The following is a 19356-nucleotide window of genomic DNA, read 5'->3' on the forward strand; positions in this document are numbered from 1 at the left end:
AAAGAACCCCCCCCCCCGACTCCATTAAGGTAGAGAAGAGGTCCTTTTACTGAGTTTGAGATGGTAGCGGCAAAAGCAAGGCAAGATCTGATTCAAAAGGCGTGAAAGTTACATGTTGAAAATTTCCCCAAATCCCATCCCTCCCCCCCACCAGGGACCCAGGCTGAAAGTCCAATCCCCGTCCCACATAGTGTCGTGTGGGGCCCATCTTCAGGTGTTTTTGTCCACCTGGAGTTCTAGGACGGTTGGCCTTGACTGGGTGTAAACAACTCCACTCAGCAGCTCAGTCATTCATGAGAGCAAACCTCCCTTTTAGTTCAGATGGGTCTCCATCTCACCAGCTCAGCCCCCCAACCCAAATGCCAAAATACCCCCCCTCCCCATTACTATGGCAGCTGATAGCAAGCATGCATCCAAGGAGAATCCCAGGCTGGAGATCCGGCTGATACAAAGTCACCAATTCCATCCTCTGAACACACAACCACAAAGCTCTGCAAGTCTCTTATCAAGGTTTGTCCAGAAATTGTGGGAAATCACTGAAACCCAACCACCCCCATCCCTAAAGACGCCTCTCTGTCCCTCTGCCACTATCCCACCTCTTTTCCCTGAATGCCAAACTCTGATCCGGTTCACACATCAAGCCAACCCCCCTTCGCTTATTTGTTTGTTTATTTGTTTGTTTGTTTATTTTTTATTTATTTATTTAATTTGTCAGCAAGTACAAGGAAACAAGTATCAGTATAAACATAGACATGGACATTATAAAATGGCCAAAATAAATGGAAATAAATAGCAAAACGTAGCCATAAACACATGACATGAGTACAAATAGGATAGGATAGAATAGAATAAGAAATAGGAATAGGAATAGGAATAGAATTATTTATTGGCCAAGTGTGATTGGAGACAAAGGAATTTGTCTTTGGTGCAGAAGCTCTCAGGGTACATAGAAGAAAAGGGGGGACGGTTGGAGGGGGAGGGAGAAGGGGAAGGGAGGGGAAGGAGGAGAGGAGGGAGGGGGAGGGGAGGGAGGGGGAGAGGGAAGGGGAGGGAGAGGGGAGGGGGAGGGAAGGGGAAGGAGGAGAGGAGGGAGGGGCAGGGGCGGGAGGAGGGGAGGGAGGGGGAGAGGGAAGGGGAGGGGGAGAGGGAGGGGGAGGGGGAAGGGGAAGGGAGGGGAAGGAGGAGAGGAGGGAGGGGGAAAGGGAGGGGGAGGGGAGGGAGGGGGAGAGGGAAGGGGAGGGGGAGAGGGAGGGGGAGGGAAGGGGAAGGAGGAGAGGAGGGAGGGGCAGGGGCAGGAGGAGGGAAGGGGAGGGGGTGGGAGGGGGAGGGGGAAGGGGGAAGGGGAAGGGAGGGGAAGGAGGAGAGGAGGGAGGGGGAAAGGGAGGGAGAGGGAAGGGGAGGGGGAGGGAAGGGGAAGGAGGAGAGGAGGGAGGGGCAGGGGCAGGAGGAGGGGAGGGAGGGGGAGAGGGAAGGGGAGGGGGAGAGGGAGGGGGAGGGGGAAGGGGAAGGGAGGGGAAGGAGGAGAGGAGGGAGGGGGAAAGGGAGGGGGAGGGGAGGGAGGGGGAGAGGGAAGGGAAGGGGGAGGAGGAAGGGGAGGGGGAGGGGGGCTGGGGGACCTTAGGGACCTCTGGAGAAGCGGGTGGGGGGTCCAGTGGAGGCAGTGGAGGGTCGAAGGGGAGAGACTTCCAGACTTTTCCTATTCTAAGGACTGAAGTCGAGAGGGGAGGCAAAGGGGGCAGGAACAGGCAGGGCCTTATGGGAGGAGAGGATCTTCTGCACTAACTAAGCTGAGGGAGGGAGGGAGGTTGGGAGGGAAGCGGACTACTTCAAGGCCATCCAGGCCTAAACTTTCTCTCCTCTGAGGGCTCTGAGGGCTTCCATGGGGAGCAGAGACTCTCCTCGTGAAAGGCCTCAGCCTCTGAAATACAGCCAGGGCCCACAGGCAGCTCGGAGGCCCCGGAGGGAAACCTCCAGGAGGGTGGAGGGGCTCCTGCTTGGGCCAGGGTCCGGCTGGATGACCTCTGGGGGTCCCTCCGGCCCTGGGATCCTCTGGGACTCCCCCGAAAGAACCGGGAGGGGCTGCCAATCTCCCCTCCCCCCAACCTCCCTCCCCCACTTTGGGGAACCTTCCCGACTCCTGGCTGGAGAGGAGAGAAAATCTCCCCTCAGCTTTTTTCTCCCCTCAAAATGGAGGGAGGGAGAATCCCCTCTGGAAAAAAGAGGCCACAAAATGGAGGAGGCTGCGGGGTCTTTGCCTGCTTTAGCTGTCCTGCTCGCTGCCTGTGGGGGCCAGCTGGGAATGAAAGGGCGGACTGCAGGCTTCCCCTTACAGGCAGTGTGAGGGACAGCTAAAGCGTGGAAAGAGGACCCCGAGTGCTGGACAGGGGATTCTGGGAGTTGAAGTCCAGAGGCCTTTGCTGAGGTTGAGCCACCTGCCCTGGGAGGCCCTGCACTGGACACTCGGACAGATGACCTCCACTGAAGGGCCCCCAAGGGGGGGAGGCCCAACCCCCCCCGTCCCCTTTTCCCTGACTTCACGGGGGCAGGAGGGGGATATGGGACACTGGGGGGCAACCAGGGAATGAAGGATTTTTCCCTCTTTTTTAACATATATACATATATATATTTCTTTTCCTCCTCCATCAGCAGAGGATCTAAAGCCTCCACCTTCTTCCTTCTGGTTCCGTGGCTGGGCAGAGGCCGAGGCAAAGCCGGGGGAGCCGAGGGGAGAGGAAGGGCCAGGCCTCCCTTCCCCCCTCAGAGCCTCCATCCTGGCTTCTCTCCTCAGGGGGGACCTGCTGGCCGATCGGCCCCGGAAGCTCTTTGGGGGCCCCGAAGCCTCTGGATCTGGGGGGGAGGAAGGTGGGAGCCTGGATGGAGACCATGGGAGAGAAGCCGGAGAGGCTCTTCCTCCTGCGAGGCTCCTCTTCAGCCCAGACTCTCCTCCGCCCAGTGTGGGGAAAGGTCCCCCCGGCCTCCCTGAGAGGAAAGCGGCCCCAGCCGCCCCTGCCCCCCTCTCCTGGGCCTCTCCTGGGCCCCGGTCTCTCTCTGGCCCCCTCCCCTCTGGGCCCCTCCAGGCTCCAGGGAGACCCGGCAGAGACCCTCCGGGAGGAGAGGAGCCCCTTCCCAGGCCTCCGCCTGGCCTTCCACCCAGAGCCCCCCAGGACCTCCTAGCCAGGCCCTGAGAGGAGAACCTGGGATGGGGACCCTCCTCTCCCTTCAGATTAGCCCCCTCCCCAGTTCTCCCTTCTGGGCAAAGGGGGATGTCTCCATCTTCCTCATCCAGAGAAGAGACACAATCCGTCAACAATGGATCCCAATGAACCAGGGACTCAGGTGCCCCAAGAGCAGCTTCAAAGCACTCGGAGGCTTTTTAGGGAAGGGGGCTTCACCCCACAGCCTCAGAGATGGGAAAGTCAGAGGGGTCCCCCTTTTTAAAATCAGCTCCAATTTATGAAGTTCTGATATAAAAGAAAAGCCCAAAGAGGCCCCACTCTTCACCTTAGGCAGAATCCAAGGGGACTGATTGCTTCCTTGGCATTAAGAAGAAAGGCAGCACAAGAGTTAAGGGTCACCAATCTAGAGTGGCACCAAACTCCAAACTTCTGGGTGACCTTCCCCTGCAAGTCCCTGGAGACAAGAGACCCGGTTGAAGGACAGCAGAGGTCAATTCCCTTGTTATTGAACTATCTTTCTCCAGCATCACTTTCCTGACATGTCCTGACTGGAAGGACCACAACCACGACAGGAATTGACCCCAGGAGTGTAGTTGTGGCTTTTCACAAACAAGCTTTTCTCCATCCTCTCCTCTGCACCTGGAGCCCAGAAGAAGTTCAGGATCCCAAGAGGAGAAGTTGCTTCTCCCTGTAATTAATAATGATTATCTGGGCCTTGGAGATATCCATACCTGTGATAGAGAGAGCAGATTGAAGCCATAAGCAAAGAATCTTGTATCAGAAAAGCATAAATTTGTCAAGCTCTGTGGGAACAAGTTTTGGGACAGGCAGGATCTGTGCTCTTGATTGTACCTTTCTCTCCTTTCCAGGTGAAGCTGAGTGTTTCTCTGTTTATATCAGGAAAGTCGCTGGCATTTCAATCTTCTGAGAGTGTTTTGAATTGTTCCAACTGTTCCTGCTGTGGGTGTTAGAAACAGGAAGAAGATTAATAAAGCTCCATGAATTATGGACCTCCTGCTTCTGCTTCTGATGCTGCTGGTGTCCCATCCAGTCTCTGGGAAGCTTGGAAGGAAATGCCTGCTGAGTTTGGACCACCAGGATGAAAATACACCATTGAGCTTTTACAGACCAGGAGACCATCTCCTTGGTATAGTTTTAACTGAAACACAATTATCACCTATAATGTTGCCTTTCCACAGTGCTCCTTCTATACTTTCTTATGCGTAAGTCATTCAGGGTGATGGAGCTGCATCCCCTCCTAACACTCTCCTTTTTTTTTGTCTTATTTCACTTACTTTTATATTATAGGACTTGTCTAATTTCCTGAATGATTTTGATTTCTATAATTTGCCTCTTTTTTTATTTTGTAGAAAAGACTCAAATCCAAAGATGGGGTTAAAAAACCTGAAGGCAATGCAGATTATTTTCCTCTCCCCGTTCACTCCTGAGTTCATCAGTTGAATTCATTTTGTTTAAAGGAGGGACTGAAACAGTTGTAGTTGCCTCTGCCCAGCCCATTCCCATGTTTCTATAACTGATTATTGGTTTTGGATCAATATTGGCTTAAGACTCAGTAGGTTTATGGAGGCAAAAAGGAATAAATTCTTTTAAAAAGTTTGTTGTTACTGTTGATAATAACTTGAACATTTTTCTACAGTACGTTTTCTTCTAGTTTTATATACACCCTACTATTCATTTTCAACATTCAAGGGGTCACCAAGAACTCCCAGCTCCTGCACAATCTCACACTGGGCTACAACATCCATGACAACTATTTGAATACTTTACACACTTCAGATGCCTTGCTGGACATGCTCTCCACTGGAGAAGCCAATGTCCCCAACTACGGCTGTGGAAGGAAGGAGAACCTCCTGGCTCTTCTTGATGCAGCTGACAGGGACATCTCCATCCAGGCATCAACATTAGCAGCACCTTACAAAGTCCCACAGGTTTGTGTGTGTTTTTCTCTATCTGGAAAAGTGAATGGTGGATGAGCAATAGATCTAACCATATCTTCTCCATGGAATTAAAGAGTTGCTTTTCTTCATATTAGCAAACATGTCAGTTATGTTTTTTTCTCTTATGTTCTTGTTCAAATTTCTCATACAAGGCCTGAAAAGCAATAAGGTCATTGAAGAGGATTTTCTCCCAGCTATTCAGCTATTCAAAAAATATCCTATTTGTGGATAAACTATTGGCATGTTGATTTTCACATAGACATAATGCCTGACATATGCAGTTGTATTCAAGCTGGCAATAGTAGCACCTATATACAGGTGAAACTCGAAAAATTAGAATATCATGCAAAAGTTCATTTATTTCAGTAATACGTTCAATAATGAATTTCTTAGTGTACAATTAAATCTCTGGAACTTGACAGAGTCCCCAAGTTCTCTGGGTTAGAAGATGCAGAATTTCAAATAAAGCCCTCTTGGATTATGCAACTGACAAATTATATTGGGAGCTCTGGTCTCCCTCTCTCTTGTGTAACTAGAGAAAAGCCCAAAAATAATCAAGGTGGTATATAAATAAACAAACAAATATTGCTTCACCAAGAGTCTGGAATATTGAATGTCAACTGCATAAGAGAGAGAGAGATGAGAGTCTTGGGCTGCACATTAGACAAACAACCTATTGGGAAACTTGTGTTAAAGCAACACTTTTGCTGTTCAGTCAGAATTAAAGATATAATACGGCTCTTTATTGGAACGAAATGCTCACTTGACACCTGCACATCTGGATCTGATTGTCCCAAAGGTGCTTTTTTCAAGAGGTAACTGGACTTTCTGGTTTTTCTTTGAAGACCTTTTGCTTCTCATCCAGAGCTGAAGAACCTGGACGACTGAGAATCTCCATAGACATGTGGGTCTGATTGCAATAAGTTGTGATAAAGAAATATGTTTTTTTATTCTTATTCTTTTTTATTTAATTTGTTTCTTGTGCTTCGTTTTTATATTCAGTGTCATTAACACTGTGCTTAATATTCTGTTTATTGATATGGCATAATTGCTAATCAACAATAATCTATTTAATTTGTTCATCAATACCAAGTTGAATTTATTAAAAAATAAAGTTTTGGACTTTATCTGACCCTCAATGTAACACAGCTTTCTTCATTGCTTTTTCAGATCAGTAATAACCTTGTTTCAGAGGCTCTGAGTGATAAAAGGAAATTCCCCTTTTTCCACCAGATGCTCCCCAAAGAAGGATTCCAGTACCCAGCAATTGTCGAACTGCTCCTCCATTTCAGATGGACCCTGATTGGCCTCTTTGCTTCAGACACAGAGAAGGGAGAGAATTTCATGAGGATTTTTATTCCTATGCTTGTCAGGAATGGAATTTGTGTGGTTATATCACAACTGTTCTCAACAACTGGATACACAACAGCCCTCAGGGATTCCCTCTCTAAGTGGAGACAAGTCAACGTCTTTGTTCACTTCATAGAAAATGTTACCATTTTGGGGAGAATTCTGCCTTTCCATTTAACACTTATGCGTTTGCCAGGATCCACTGAAGGGAAAGTCTGGATCTGTACAGCTTTGGGAAGATTAATTTTGATAAAGCACAGACTTTACAAATACATCCATAGTATTTGGAACTTTGGTTATCTGGCAAAAGAAAGGCCAATGGATTCTGCCTTTGAACCCCTTTTCTTTGTGGAAGAAAAGTTTCAAGATTATTATTTCCGCTGTTCTCTTTCAAAGAACGTCTTTTCTGTCAAAGGCCGCAGAAGATGCACCCAGAAAGCCCCACTGGAGACCCAGGAGAAAGAGAACAGTAGAAAGTTCCCAAATTATCCCCTTGTGTACAGTATGATTCAGACTCTGGTCCAGGCCTTGAATGCCGCTTATTCCTCCAGATGGAGGAGGGGAAGGAAGGAGGGCGAAGGGAGGTTGGGGGCTCCAAGGCAGCCGTGGCAGGTATGGGCTTCTGATATTGTCAGATATGAAGTATTGCTTCTAAAATAATGTTTCATTACAGCTTCCACTTCTGCATAATAAATAAATAAAATAAAGAACTAGAAAGTTAATGAACTTTTTGAAAAACTAGTTAAAATGGTATTGTTCTTAGAGTGAACAAAGTGGTTCAGAAAAGTCTAGAAAGAAAAGGGGGGGCTTTCTGAGCAATATCTTAACAGAAACATTTCAAAAATAAACAATTTATGCAAAAGAACAATGGAAAGTTAGTGATGCAGAATCACACCAGGCCATGGAGACAGTGGGTTGCTGGGGAAAATAAGGCCATATTGTTGAACAGGAGCTCCAGATAGGTCGAGAGCTTGCTAGTCTCCAGCCAATGGGGAAGCAGGACAGTTTTGAGTGACGGGAGGAAGAGCATAAAACCTCTTGCATGCTTTCATCCGGGTCCACCTGGTGGATTTGAATAGAATAGAATTTTTGTTGGCCAAGTGTGATTGGACACACAAGGAATTTGTCTTTGGTGCATATGCTCTCAGTCGGGTGAAATCTAAACTTTTTTGATACCGGTTCTTTGGCCGTGGCTTAATTAGTGGGCGGGGCTTGGTGGTAAGGTGACTGGGTGGGCGTGGCCAAGTCAATGTCACTTCTTTGCCCTTTTTTAACCTTCAAAACACAACACAACACAACACAACACAACTGGCTCGCCCACAATGTAAAAGCAGCTGTGCTAGACCCAAAATGGCCCCGCAACAAGCAGGAACCTCACATAGCCACAAAAAGCCCAAAAAAACAACTTTCACACTTTGCACACACACAACACAACACAACACAACACAACACAACCTGCTCACCCACAATGTTAAAGCAGCTGTGCTAGACCCAAAATGGCCCCTGCAACAAGCAGGAACCTCACATAGCCACAAAAAGCCCCAAAAAACAACTTTCACACTTTACACACACACAACACAACACAACACAACTGGCTCACCCACAATGTTAAAGCAGCTGTGCTAGACCCAAAATGGCCCCTGCAACAAGCAGGAACCTCACATAGCCACAAAAAGCCCAAAAAAACAACTTTCACACTTTGCACACACACAACACAACACAACACAACACAACTGGCTCACCCACAATGTTAAAGCAGCTGTGCTAGACCCAAAATGGCCCCTGCAACAAGCAGGAACCTCACATAGCCACAAAAAGCCCAAAAAAACAACTTTCACACTTTGCACACAAACAACACAACACAACACAACTGGCTCACCCACAATGTTAAAGCAGCTGTGCTAGACCCAAAATGGCCCCTGCAACAAGCAGGAACCTCACACAGCCACAAAAAGCCCCAAAAAACAACTTTCACACTTCACACACACAAAATTCCACATACAGCTTTGTGAGATTTTGTGTGTTTGTGTAGTTAGAGTGAAACACTACAGAAACACACTAAATCTCAAAAAGCTGCACAAATATTATTTTATTTTAATTTATTTTTATTTTTATATAAAAGCAGCTAAATTTAAAACTTCCTAAACTTTAAATGGCTAGGTCCAAAAAAAGAACAACTAAAAAAAACCCCAATTAACTATTTCTTTTAAAGCTCCCAAAGGGGGAAAAAACTTACCCAATAGAACAGGGGTCTCCAACCTTGGCAACTTTAAGACTTGTGGACTTCAACTCCCAGAATTCCTCAGCCAGCTTTGCTGGGAGTTGAAGTCCACAAGTCTTAAAGTTGCACATAGAGCTGCTCACCGATAAGCTTGATTGCAGGCAGGGAGATTCAGTTGCTTGCTGATGCAATGGATGCAAAGGCAGGCAGGCGTTGCGATCAGCAGCTAAGGTAAGCAAGCTGGAGGCTGGGTGGGGGGAGAAGCTTTTTTTCTTTTAAATGGATCTGACAATCCAAGCTGAGTTGCCTGATTAGCAGGCAACTCAGCTGGGATCATCAGAGCTTGGATCCTCAGAGCTTAGCTCAGGCTCTGATGATCGCGCGGCTCAGCTGGGCACGGGGGGCAGAGGCAGATATTTTTGCTACTGGTTCTCCGAACTGCCCGCCGCCATCGCTACCTACTCACCCGAGCTGGTCCGAACCGGGAGCATTTCACCCCTGCTCTCAGTGTACATAAAAGAAAAGATACGTTCATCAAGAATCATAAGGTACAACACTTAATGACTATAATTATAACCAGGTGTTGTACCTTATGATTCTTGGTGAACGTATCTTTTCTTTTTATGTATACTGAGAGCCTATGCACCAAGATAAATTCCTTGTGTGTCCAATCACACATGGCCAATAAACCTATTCTATAGGGTACAAATAAGCAATCAGGAAACAATCAATATCAATATAAATTATAATGATACCAGCAACAAAGTTACAGTCATACAGTCATAAGTGGGAGGAGATGGGTGGTGGGAACGATGAGAAGATTAATAGTAGTGCAGACTTAGTAAATAGTTTGACAGTGTTGAGGGAATTAGTTGTTTAGCAGAGTGATGGCGTTTGGGAAAAACCTGACCTTGTGTCTAGTTGTTCTGATGTGCAGTGCTCTATAGCCTCATTTTGAGGGTAGAAGTTGAAACAATTTATGTCCAGGATGTGAGGGGTCTGTAGATATTTTCACAGAACTCTTTTTGACTCCTGCAGTATACAGGTCCTCCATGGAAGGCAAGTTGGTAGCCATTGTTTTTTCTGCAATTTTAATTTTTTTTTTGAATTTTTTTTTTTTAAACAAACCATCTTCAATTACAAAATAGATGAGATAGGAGAATATGGAAAAGTAGCAGGTTTGAAAGTAAATAAAGACAAAACGAAGATTTTGGCAAAAATATGTCAATAAAACAAAAAGAAGAACTGGCGGAAGTATTGAAGATGCAGGTCACAAATAAAGTTAAGTACTTGGGGATATACCTGACAGCAAGATGTAGTACACTCAAAGAGAACAACTATAATAAACTCAAACAATGGATAGTGTCAGACTTGGCAAAGTGGGAAAATTTACAACTATCACTAATAGGGAGAATATCAACGATTAAGATGAATATATTACCCAGGATCCTATATTTGTTCCAGACAATCCCAATTAAGTTGGGGAAAGAGTATTTTGAAGATTTAAATAAAATAGTGTTGATATACATTTGGCAGGGCAAAAAAGTGAGGATAAAACTAAAATTGTTGCAAGATGCTAGAATACGAGGAGGATTTGGCCTGCCTAATTGGGAATTATACTATCAAGCAACAAGTCTGATGTGGATTAAGGAATGGATAATGTTAAGAAATACTAGATTATTGACTTTAGAAGGACATGATTTGTTGTTGGGATGGCACGCTTTTTTATGGTACAAGGGAACAAAACGCAGGGGTATTTTAGAAGACATTTTATACGTGAGGCCATGCTATTAAACTGGGAGAAGATCAAAAGACAATATTATTTAAAAATTCCAGTCTGGTTATTGTTGAAGCGCGGGAATAACGAGAGGCACAAGCAAGCTAGTGATAACAGCTCTTTAATTCAGGGTGAGACTTCAGCTAAGAAACACAGGCAACAGTCCTCTTTATATACTTTTCAGAGGCAACCATGAACCAATCAGAATTCACTGTACATTTGAATTTCCCGCACAAAATAGATACATACATAACACCCCTCCACTCCCAGAAGGCACTTATCCTATCTATTTACATATTTACATACAAAATCACGCAGGTGACCAGGGCGTGTCTTAGTCCTGGTTGTCCTGCACAGTTCAGTTGTTGGCGAGGCGTTGAGCCGGTCAGAGGGACCTCCCGTCTCTCCCGGCTCTGCCAATGGAACCTCCTGGATTTCTCCGGAGGTGTGGCTATCCCCGGCTGGGAGTGTCGACTCGCTGGGGCGGCGCTGGAACTCTGGGTTGCCAGATAAGTATTCCGGCTTACTCGGGCTTGAGGTAGCTGTGTCCGGAAGACTTTGATAGTTAGGATTTACAGTAATTGGATTTTCGTATTGTAATCGTTTACGCAATTGATCTATATGTCTCCTCCAAATTTTACCATGCCCTATATCAACTGTGTATGACTTTGGACCGGTAATTCCTACGATGGTTCCCTCTACCCACAAGGGCCTGTTGGTGTAGTTTCTGCAAATACTGGTGTTCCCACTTGGAATTGCCTTAGTCCTCCCCCTTCCCCCTTGAAGTTATAGGGGGAGTAATTGGGATGCAATCGATTGAGAATGCACCTTAGCTTTCGGCCCATTAAGAGCTCGGCTGGGCTGCGGCCCGAGGTTGGGCACGGGGTGGCGTGCTGTACAGCTAAGAATTCATCTATTCTAGCCTGCCAGTCCCCTGCATCGAGCTGGGACAGAGCTTCTTTGGCCGTTCTCACAAATCTCTCTACAAGGCCATTCGAAGCCGGATGAAAAGGAGCGGATAATGCATGTCTTATGCCTAACTCGGCTAGATAGCCCTCAAATTGAGTTGCCGTGAATTGGGGCCCATTGGCAGAAACCAGGGTGTCCGGTAACCCGTGTGTTGCAAACAGTTTTCTGAGAACTTTGATTACGGCCTCAGAAGTGGTAGACAGCATTAAGGCAATCTCGAGCCACTTAGAATATGCATCTACAATGATTAAGAAGTTCTGGCCATGGAACGGGCCAGCGAAATCGATGTGAATCCTCCCCCACGGTCCCTTTGGTTTTTCCCATTCCCGAACGGGAGCTATAGGAGGATCTGGGCGGGATTCCTGGCAGGGCCTGCACTTCCCCATCCACTCAGTGACGTCTTGGTCGAGATGTGGCCACCACACATACGAGCTAGGCCTTTCATGCGAACAATACCAGGGTGTCCCTCATGCAGCATTTCTATGACCCTGTGCCTTAACCGCGATGGAATGACCACCCTGTCTCCCCACAATAAGCAACTCCCCAACATTGACAGTTCATTTTTCTTGTTAAAATACAATTGAAAATCCCCATTGTCCACCTTAATAGGCCAACCCCGCATCACCCAGCCCATTACAGTGCGCAAGACAGAGTCCCTGGCAGAAACCTTTGCCACTTTGCTTGAAGAAATGGGGCCCGGGGATACAACGTCTATGAGTAGCACTGGGGCCTCCGGAGTCAGGTTGTCCAATAGTTCGGGCAAGGGGCATCGGCTGAGTGCGTCAGCATGTCCCAGAGTCTTGCCCAGCCGGTGGAGCAGTTTGTAGGAATAGGCGGCTAAGAATATGGACCATCTGGTCATCCGGGGAGAAAGTGCAGCCGGGGTCAGTTTATCTCCAGCCAAAAGTCCCAAAAGAGGCTGGTGGTCTGTAATGAGTTCAAAAGTACGGCCAAACAAGTACTCATGAAATTTTTTGACCCCAGCTACAGCCGCTAATGCCTCCCTGTCCAGCTGGCTATAGTTCCTTTCAGCACTGGACAAAGTGCGAGAGTAATAGGCGATGGGTGCCTCTAACCCGTTCGGCAGTCTATGGCTTAAAACCGTACCTACGCCAAAGGGGGAAGCGTCACACACCAACACTAGAGGTAGTTCAGAATTGTATTGGATGAGGAAACTGTCCTCAGACAAAAGTTTCTTTACTGCGTTGAATGCAGCCGCTTCTCGTTTGTCCCACACCCAGGGAACGTTTTTTCCAAGGAGCCTGTGCAGTGGCTCCACAATGGTGGCTTTGTGTTTCAAAAACATGGTGTAAAAATTAAGCAGCCCCAAGAAGGCTTGTAGTTTGGGCTTCGATTTAGGGGTGGGTGCGTTCTGGATGGCCCTGACTTTGCTTCCTGTGGGGTGAATGCCAGTGCCGTCGATTCGGTAGCTTAAGAATTCCACTGATGGAACCGCTATCTTGCATTTTGCTCGTTTGAGTTTGAGTCCCACTTCTCGGAATCTGGTTAGGACTTGTCTAACCCTATGTCCTAACTGAGTCTCGTCTTGGCCACTAATTAGAACATCGTCGAAATACGGGACGACTCCTGGGAGGCCTTGTAGAAGGCGCTCCATTGTACTCTGAAAGAGCCCCGGGGTGATGCTGACCCCAAACTGTAGCCTAATGCATTTAAAGGCACCTCTGTGAGTTACTATGGTTGCGATTCTGCCGTAGCGTCATCTACTGGCAGCTGCTGGTACGCCTGCGCAAGGTCTAGTTTTGCGAATAGCTTGCCAGGCCCCAGGGAGTGTAGTAGATGGTGGACGATCGGAATGGGATAGGCGCTCTGCTGCAACGCCTTATTGATCAAACACTTATAGTCAGCGCAAATTCTAATTGATCCGTCCGATTTAACTGGCGTGACTATTGGGGTTTCCCACTTGGCGTGATCTACGGGAACTAACACCCCTTCCTTAATGAGCTTGTCGAGCTCTGCATCAATTTTAGGCTTTAAAGCAAATGGAACCAGTCTTGCCTTTAGCCTGATTGGCGCTACGTTGGGGTCTAAATTAAAAGAGATAGGGGTCCCCACGTACTTGCCTAGAGTCTCTTCGAAAACGTCCCAAAACTCGTGAAGATTGATTTCTTTGAGGGATGGCCCACCAATGCTGTGAACGCCCTTGAAGCCCATGCCAAGGGCTCGGAACCACGCCATGCCCAGGAGACTCAGTAGCGGCTTGCTTACGATGGTCAGGGGCAGCTCTTTCTGGAACTCGCCGTAGGTGACCCGGAACGTGCCCATGCCTTCTACGGGAACTCTGTTTCCCTGGTAGTCGAGGAGGTGAACTTTCTGTTGGGACAGCTGGGCTTTCTGGAACTTAGGCAGGAGTGCTTTGAGTGTTGTCCAGGACATAATTGACAGTGTAGACCCGGTGTCAATTTCCATTTCGCATGGTCTGCCTTCGATTTCTACTTTCGTGTAGACTTTCTCATTGTCGGTTGTGCTGGCTTGGCCTATTCTCGTGCTGTAGGTCTCTCGCTTTTGAGATTCGTGCCATTTTCTCGTGCCGTCATCTTTGATTGGCTGTTTTGAACGAGCCGGTTCTGGTTGGTTGCGGTAGTCACGTGGCTTGCGACTACGCGGAAATTGAGCTCTGCAAACTTGTGCTAGGTGGCCTTTCCTATCGCAACGCCTGCAAATTGCGTCTCTGTATTTACATGATTGTCTCTCGTGATCCCCGCCACAGCTAGGACAGTTCTCGTGGCGGTGGCTTTGCTCACTCTTTTTCTTCTCGGTATGGAAGACGTCCTCGTCCAACTCTTCCTCTGTGCTGGTTCGCGCCTCCTCTCTGTGGACGGGGGCTGTTTTCGGGCCGTCTTTGCTTGGTAGTGGTCGCTGCAGCGCTTCAGAAGCCTTCGTTGATGCTTCGTGTGCTCGGGCTTCGTCCAGCGCGCCGGCTAGCGTTAGGTCTGGCTTGGCCAGGAGGCGCCTCTGTAACCAAGTGTCTCTAATGCCGCAAATCAATTACTCAAGTAGCGTGTTGTCTAAGTCTCTGTAGTCACAATGCATTGCGGCTTTTCGAAGTGCGGCCACATATGCGCTGACCAGTTCTCCTTCTTTTTGTACACGCTGTCGGAGCTCGTAGCGCTGTACGAATTTCGAAGGAACTGGAGCGTAGTGGGCTCTCAGGTTTGCTTGAAGGATGTCCCAGGGGACCGTCTGGACTGGGGTTGGCTTACAGAGGGACTCGGCCATCTCGAAGACGTCTGGCCCGCAGTGGCTTAAGAACAGGGCTCGTTTTCGGTTTGCTGATAGCCCTTGCATCTCGCTAGCTTCCAGGGAGCACTCGAACCTGGTCAGATACGATCCCCACTTTTCTCGGGTCGGGTCGAAGGGTTTTGGTGGAATGTAGGCAGACATGCCGTGTCTCCGTGTTCGCTAGTCACCCTGGCTGAAACTCAGAGCTCTTTTTGATTTGCTTCTTGTGGCCTCTATCCCACCTTCGTCGCCAATGTTGAAGCGCGGGAATAACGAGAGGCACAAGCAAGCTAGTGACAACAGCTCTTTAATTCAGGGTGAGACTTCAGCTAAGAAACACAGGCAACAGTCCTCTTTATATACTTTTCAGAGGCAACCATGAACCAATCAGAATTCACTGAACATTTGAATTTCCTGCACAAAATAGATACACACATATCTATCTACACACTACTGAAGCATTCTCATATTCAATAACATTTAGAAAGGAACAAATTGTTAGATATAGTGAATTATTGAATGAAAAGGGTGAACTTAAATCTATGCAAGAATTAGAAGAACAAGGTATAAAGATGAATTGGTTTTCCTATTTGCAAATACATTCTAGATATAATAAAGATTTTGAGACAGAAGGTTTTTACAATAATTTGACTAATTTAGATAAAAAATTTAAAGGTACTGATGAAAACGTAATTAAAAATTTATATGGATATTTATTAGAGGTCAAGTTGGAAGAAGAACAAGTTAAAGAAACAATGATTGCTTGGGGGAAAAAATTTGGACATGGAATTGAGTTAGAGAAATGGCAAAAATTATGGTCGCAAAATTACAAAATGACAATGTCAACTGCATATAAAGAAAATTTGTAGAAGATGTTTTACAGGTGGCATCTACCCCCGACGAGAATAGCTAGAATGTTCAAGAATAAAATTGAAAAATGTTGGAAATGTCATCAGATACCAGGTTCATATTACCATATGTGGTGGACATGTGTAGAAGCCAAAAGATACTGGCTAAAATTCACACATGGTTGGAAAAAATGACAAAAAAAAAAATATACATAGATTTTAAACCAGATATTTTTTTATTGGGGATTGTACCTGAAATATATAATAGAGAGTTGAGATATCTGATTGTGAATGTATTAACAGTGGCTAGAATTGTATTTGCTAAAAATTGGAAAAATGAGAAAATACCAACACAGGATGAAGTTATTAAGAAAATAATGGAAGGTGCTGAAATGAGTAAATTGATATTTGAAATTAGAGAACAAGAAGATAAACAATACTATAAGATATGGGACCTATTTTATCAATGGTTAGATAAAAAAAATATGGAAATGAAATATGGTAGAGATCTTCACAATACAAGAATTGTAGAATTATGTGAAATATAACATAAAGATGTATTATTATTGGGTAGATCTAGGAGGATGAAATGAATGTTATAATGAAAATTAACTCAAATCTTAGAATATTTTGAATAATAATGAGGGAAGAAATAGCCATAGTCAAATAAATGATTAATGAGGATAATAACCTATATATACTTAGCGCATTATTAGCCACCTTGAATCTCTGGAAAAGGGCGGCATATAAATCAAATTTTATATATATATATATATATATATATATATATATATATATATATATATATATATATATATGTAGGTCTTTGGTTATTCGGGTCTTCTCCCACGTAAAATTGGAAGTGTCTTGGCGACGTTTCGACGAAGTCTCATTCGTCATCTTCAGGCTGGTGTTCTCGGCTTCGTGCTTCCAGGAGCAATGTGCGCAATTGCTCCTGGAAGCACGAAGCCGAGAACACCAGCCTGAAGATGACGAATGAACTTCGTCGAAACGTCGCCAAGACACTTCCAATTTTACGTGGGAGAAGACCCGATCTCTTCCTTTTAACTGCTAGTTAAAAGTTTAACTAGCAGTTAAAAGGAAGAGACAGCTGTGATCTCACATTGCTCCTGGAAGCACGAAGCCGAGAACACCAGCCTGAAGATGACGAATGAGACTTCGTCAAAACGTCGCCAAGACACTTCCAATTTTACGTGGGAGAAGACCCGAATAACCAAAGACCTACATACAAACACCCGCGAAAACCTGAGAAAACAAATATGTATGTATGTATGTATGTATGTATGTATGTATGTATGTATGTAGGTCTTTGGTTATGTGGGTGTGAGCTGATTGGATGGGGGGTTGGTTGTGCTTTGATTGGCTGGGGGTGTGTTCTGATTGGTTAGGGGCTTGGCTCTGCTCAGCTTAGTCTGAGTTGCAGGGGGATTTGAGCTGGTGAGCTGCCTATCCAACACATACTTCATCTATAATGGACAGAAATACAAACAAACAGAAGGAGCACCCATGGGATCACCCCTCTCACCTGTCATTGCTAACCTCTATATGGAATACTTTGAAACCCAAGCTCTAGAAAAATCCGATCACAAACCCAAACTCTGGCTCAGATATGTGGACGACACCTTCATAATCTGGCCACATGGGAAAGAAAAACTGGACAACTTCCTCACACACCTCAACAGCCTACACCCCAAAATACAGTTCACCATGGAAACACAAGCGAACAACCAACTTCCCTTCCTGGATGTCTTAGTCTACAGAAAATCCAATGGCTCCCTAGGACACACTATCTACCAGAAGAAAACACACACAAACCGCTATCTGCACGCACTCTCACACCACCACCCTGCCCAGATCAATTCTGTAGCCAAGACACTCATTTCCAGAACAAAACGCTTAGCTGACGAACAACACCTAAAAACCGAACTACACACCCTCACTAACGTACTAACATCCAATGGATTCCAAAGAAATAAGATCACCAACCTAATCCAAAAAGAAACCCCCACTAAAATCCAAGACAGAGAACAAGAAAACGGCAAAGCCCTCCTCCCATACATAAAAGGCACCACAGACAGAATAAGCAAAATCCTCCACAAACATAACATCAAGACAGCATTCTGCACAAACCGAAAAATATCCACCATCCTAAGGAACCCCAAAGACAAAACTGAGTTAGAAAATCAAGGAGTATATGAAATCCCATGCACCGCCTGCCCCACCACATACATCGGACAAACCAACAGACGAATAAGTGCACGCATAGAAGAACACAAGAACTCAGTCAGAAAAGAGGAACCAACTTCTTCCCTGGTCCAACACCTTAAAGCCACAGGACATGATATTGACTTTAAAAAGACCAGAACTATCGCCAAAACTTAACACTTTAACAACAGAATAATCAGAGAAGCCATCGAGATATAAAAACGCCCACACAGCATGAACAAACGAGACGATACCTCCCGCCTACCAGCCATTTGGAAACCCGCCCTTATTGACAAACGAGTCCCTAACACGACGAATGACACCAGACCCACACTCACGAGAGCCACACAGGATGTCACCACCACACATCCACGCAGAAAGCAGACTCAAACCCACACTGATAATGAGCCACGACCAAGGACCAGAAGCCAGACCGCAGCTGCATCATTAGCCACTTTAAACCCCTCCAATCCATACATGAAGCAGACTGACACCCACCATGAAGAGCTCGCACGGCCACAAACACGAAGCCAAACAACAACAACGCAGCTCACCAGCTCAAATCCCCCTGCAACTCAGACTAAGCTGAGCAGAGCCAAGCCCCTAACCAATCAGAACACACCCCCAGCCAATCAGAGCACAACCAACCCCCCATCCAATCAGCTCACACCCCCACTAGCAGTTAAAAGGAAGAGACAGCTGCGATCTCACATTGCTCCTGGAAGCACGAAGCCGAGAACACCAGCCTGAAGATGACGAATGAGACTTCGTCGAAATGTCGCCAAGACACTTCCAATTTTACGTGGGAGAAGACCCGAATAACCAAAGACCTACATACAAACACCCGCGAAAACCTGAGAAAACATATATATATATACACATACACATACACATACACATACACACACACACACTAGGTCAATGATATGAGAATTTAGGTAAACTGTAAATTTTAAGCTATGAATTTGGTGAAGATGCACAAAAGACTTGTAACCAACTGACACACTGTTTTGTAATTGAAGCTGCAGTTCTAATTATCCTCTGAAGTCGGTGTCTGTCTTGTTGGGTTGCAGAGCCAAACCAGACAGTTATAGAGCTGCAGATGACAGATTCAATCATTCCTCTGTAGAACTGGATCAGCAGATCTTTGGGCAGTTTGAGCTTTCTGAGTTGGTGCAGAAAGAACATTCTTTGTTGAGCTTTTTTGATGACGTTTTTGATGTTGGGTGTCCATTTTAGATCTTGCGATATGGTAGAACCTAGAAATTTGAAGATCTCTACTGTGGATACTGTGTTGTCTAGTATTGTGAGACGTGGAAGTATAGGAGGGTTTCTCCTAAAGTCTACCACCATTTCTACGGTTTTGAGTGTCTTCAGTTCCAGATTGTTCCGGTCGCACCACGAGGCTAGTTGTTCAACCTCCCGTCTGTATGCAGATTCATCATTGTCTCGAATGAGGCCGATCACTGTTGTGTCACCTGCGAACTTCAGTAGTTTAACAGATGGATCCTTAGAGATGCAGTCATTGGTATACGGAGAGAAGAGAAGTGGGGAGAGCACACAGCCTTGGGGGGAGCCCTGTGCTAATTGC

General features: G+C 46.0%; 1 protein-coding gene across 6 annotated transcripts; it reads left to right on the forward strand.

Annotated features, from left to right (window-relative positions):
- Positions 1 to 2171: 2171 nt before the first annotated feature.
- On the forward strand, positions 2172 to 7191 carry LOC132710310 (vomeronasal type-2 receptor 26-like). 6 transcript variants are annotated; one of them, XM_087879163.1, is made up of 4 exons: positions 2178 to 4399; positions 4887 to 5125; positions 5980 to 6038; positions 6305 to 7191. In XM_087879163.1, exons 1-4 carry the CDS (start codon positions 4396 to 4398, stop codon positions 6333 to 6335), a joined length of 333 nt encoding a protein of 110 aa, XP_087735289.1. In that variant the 5' UTR covers positions 2178 to 4395; the 3' UTR covers positions 6336 to 7191. The 6 variants fall into 6 exon arrangements, 5 of the variants coding, with proteins under 5 accessions (XP_087735289.1, XP_060542227.2, XP_060542234.2 ...); XM_060686251.2 differs by having other exon boundaries at positions 4328 to 4399; positions 4834 to 5125; XR_009621016.2 differs by having other exon boundaries at positions 2172 to 5125; positions 5934 to 6038.
- Positions 7192 to 19356: the final 12165 nt, after the last annotated feature.

Source organism: Pantherophis guttatus, chromosome 15 (assembly GCF_059756535.1).
Source record: "Pantherophis guttatus breed Tessera chromosome 15, ASM5975653v1, whole genome shotgun sequence".
NCBI classification, from domain to species: Eukaryota; Metazoa; Chordata; class Lepidosauria; order Squamata; family Colubridae; genus Pantherophis; species Pantherophis guttatus.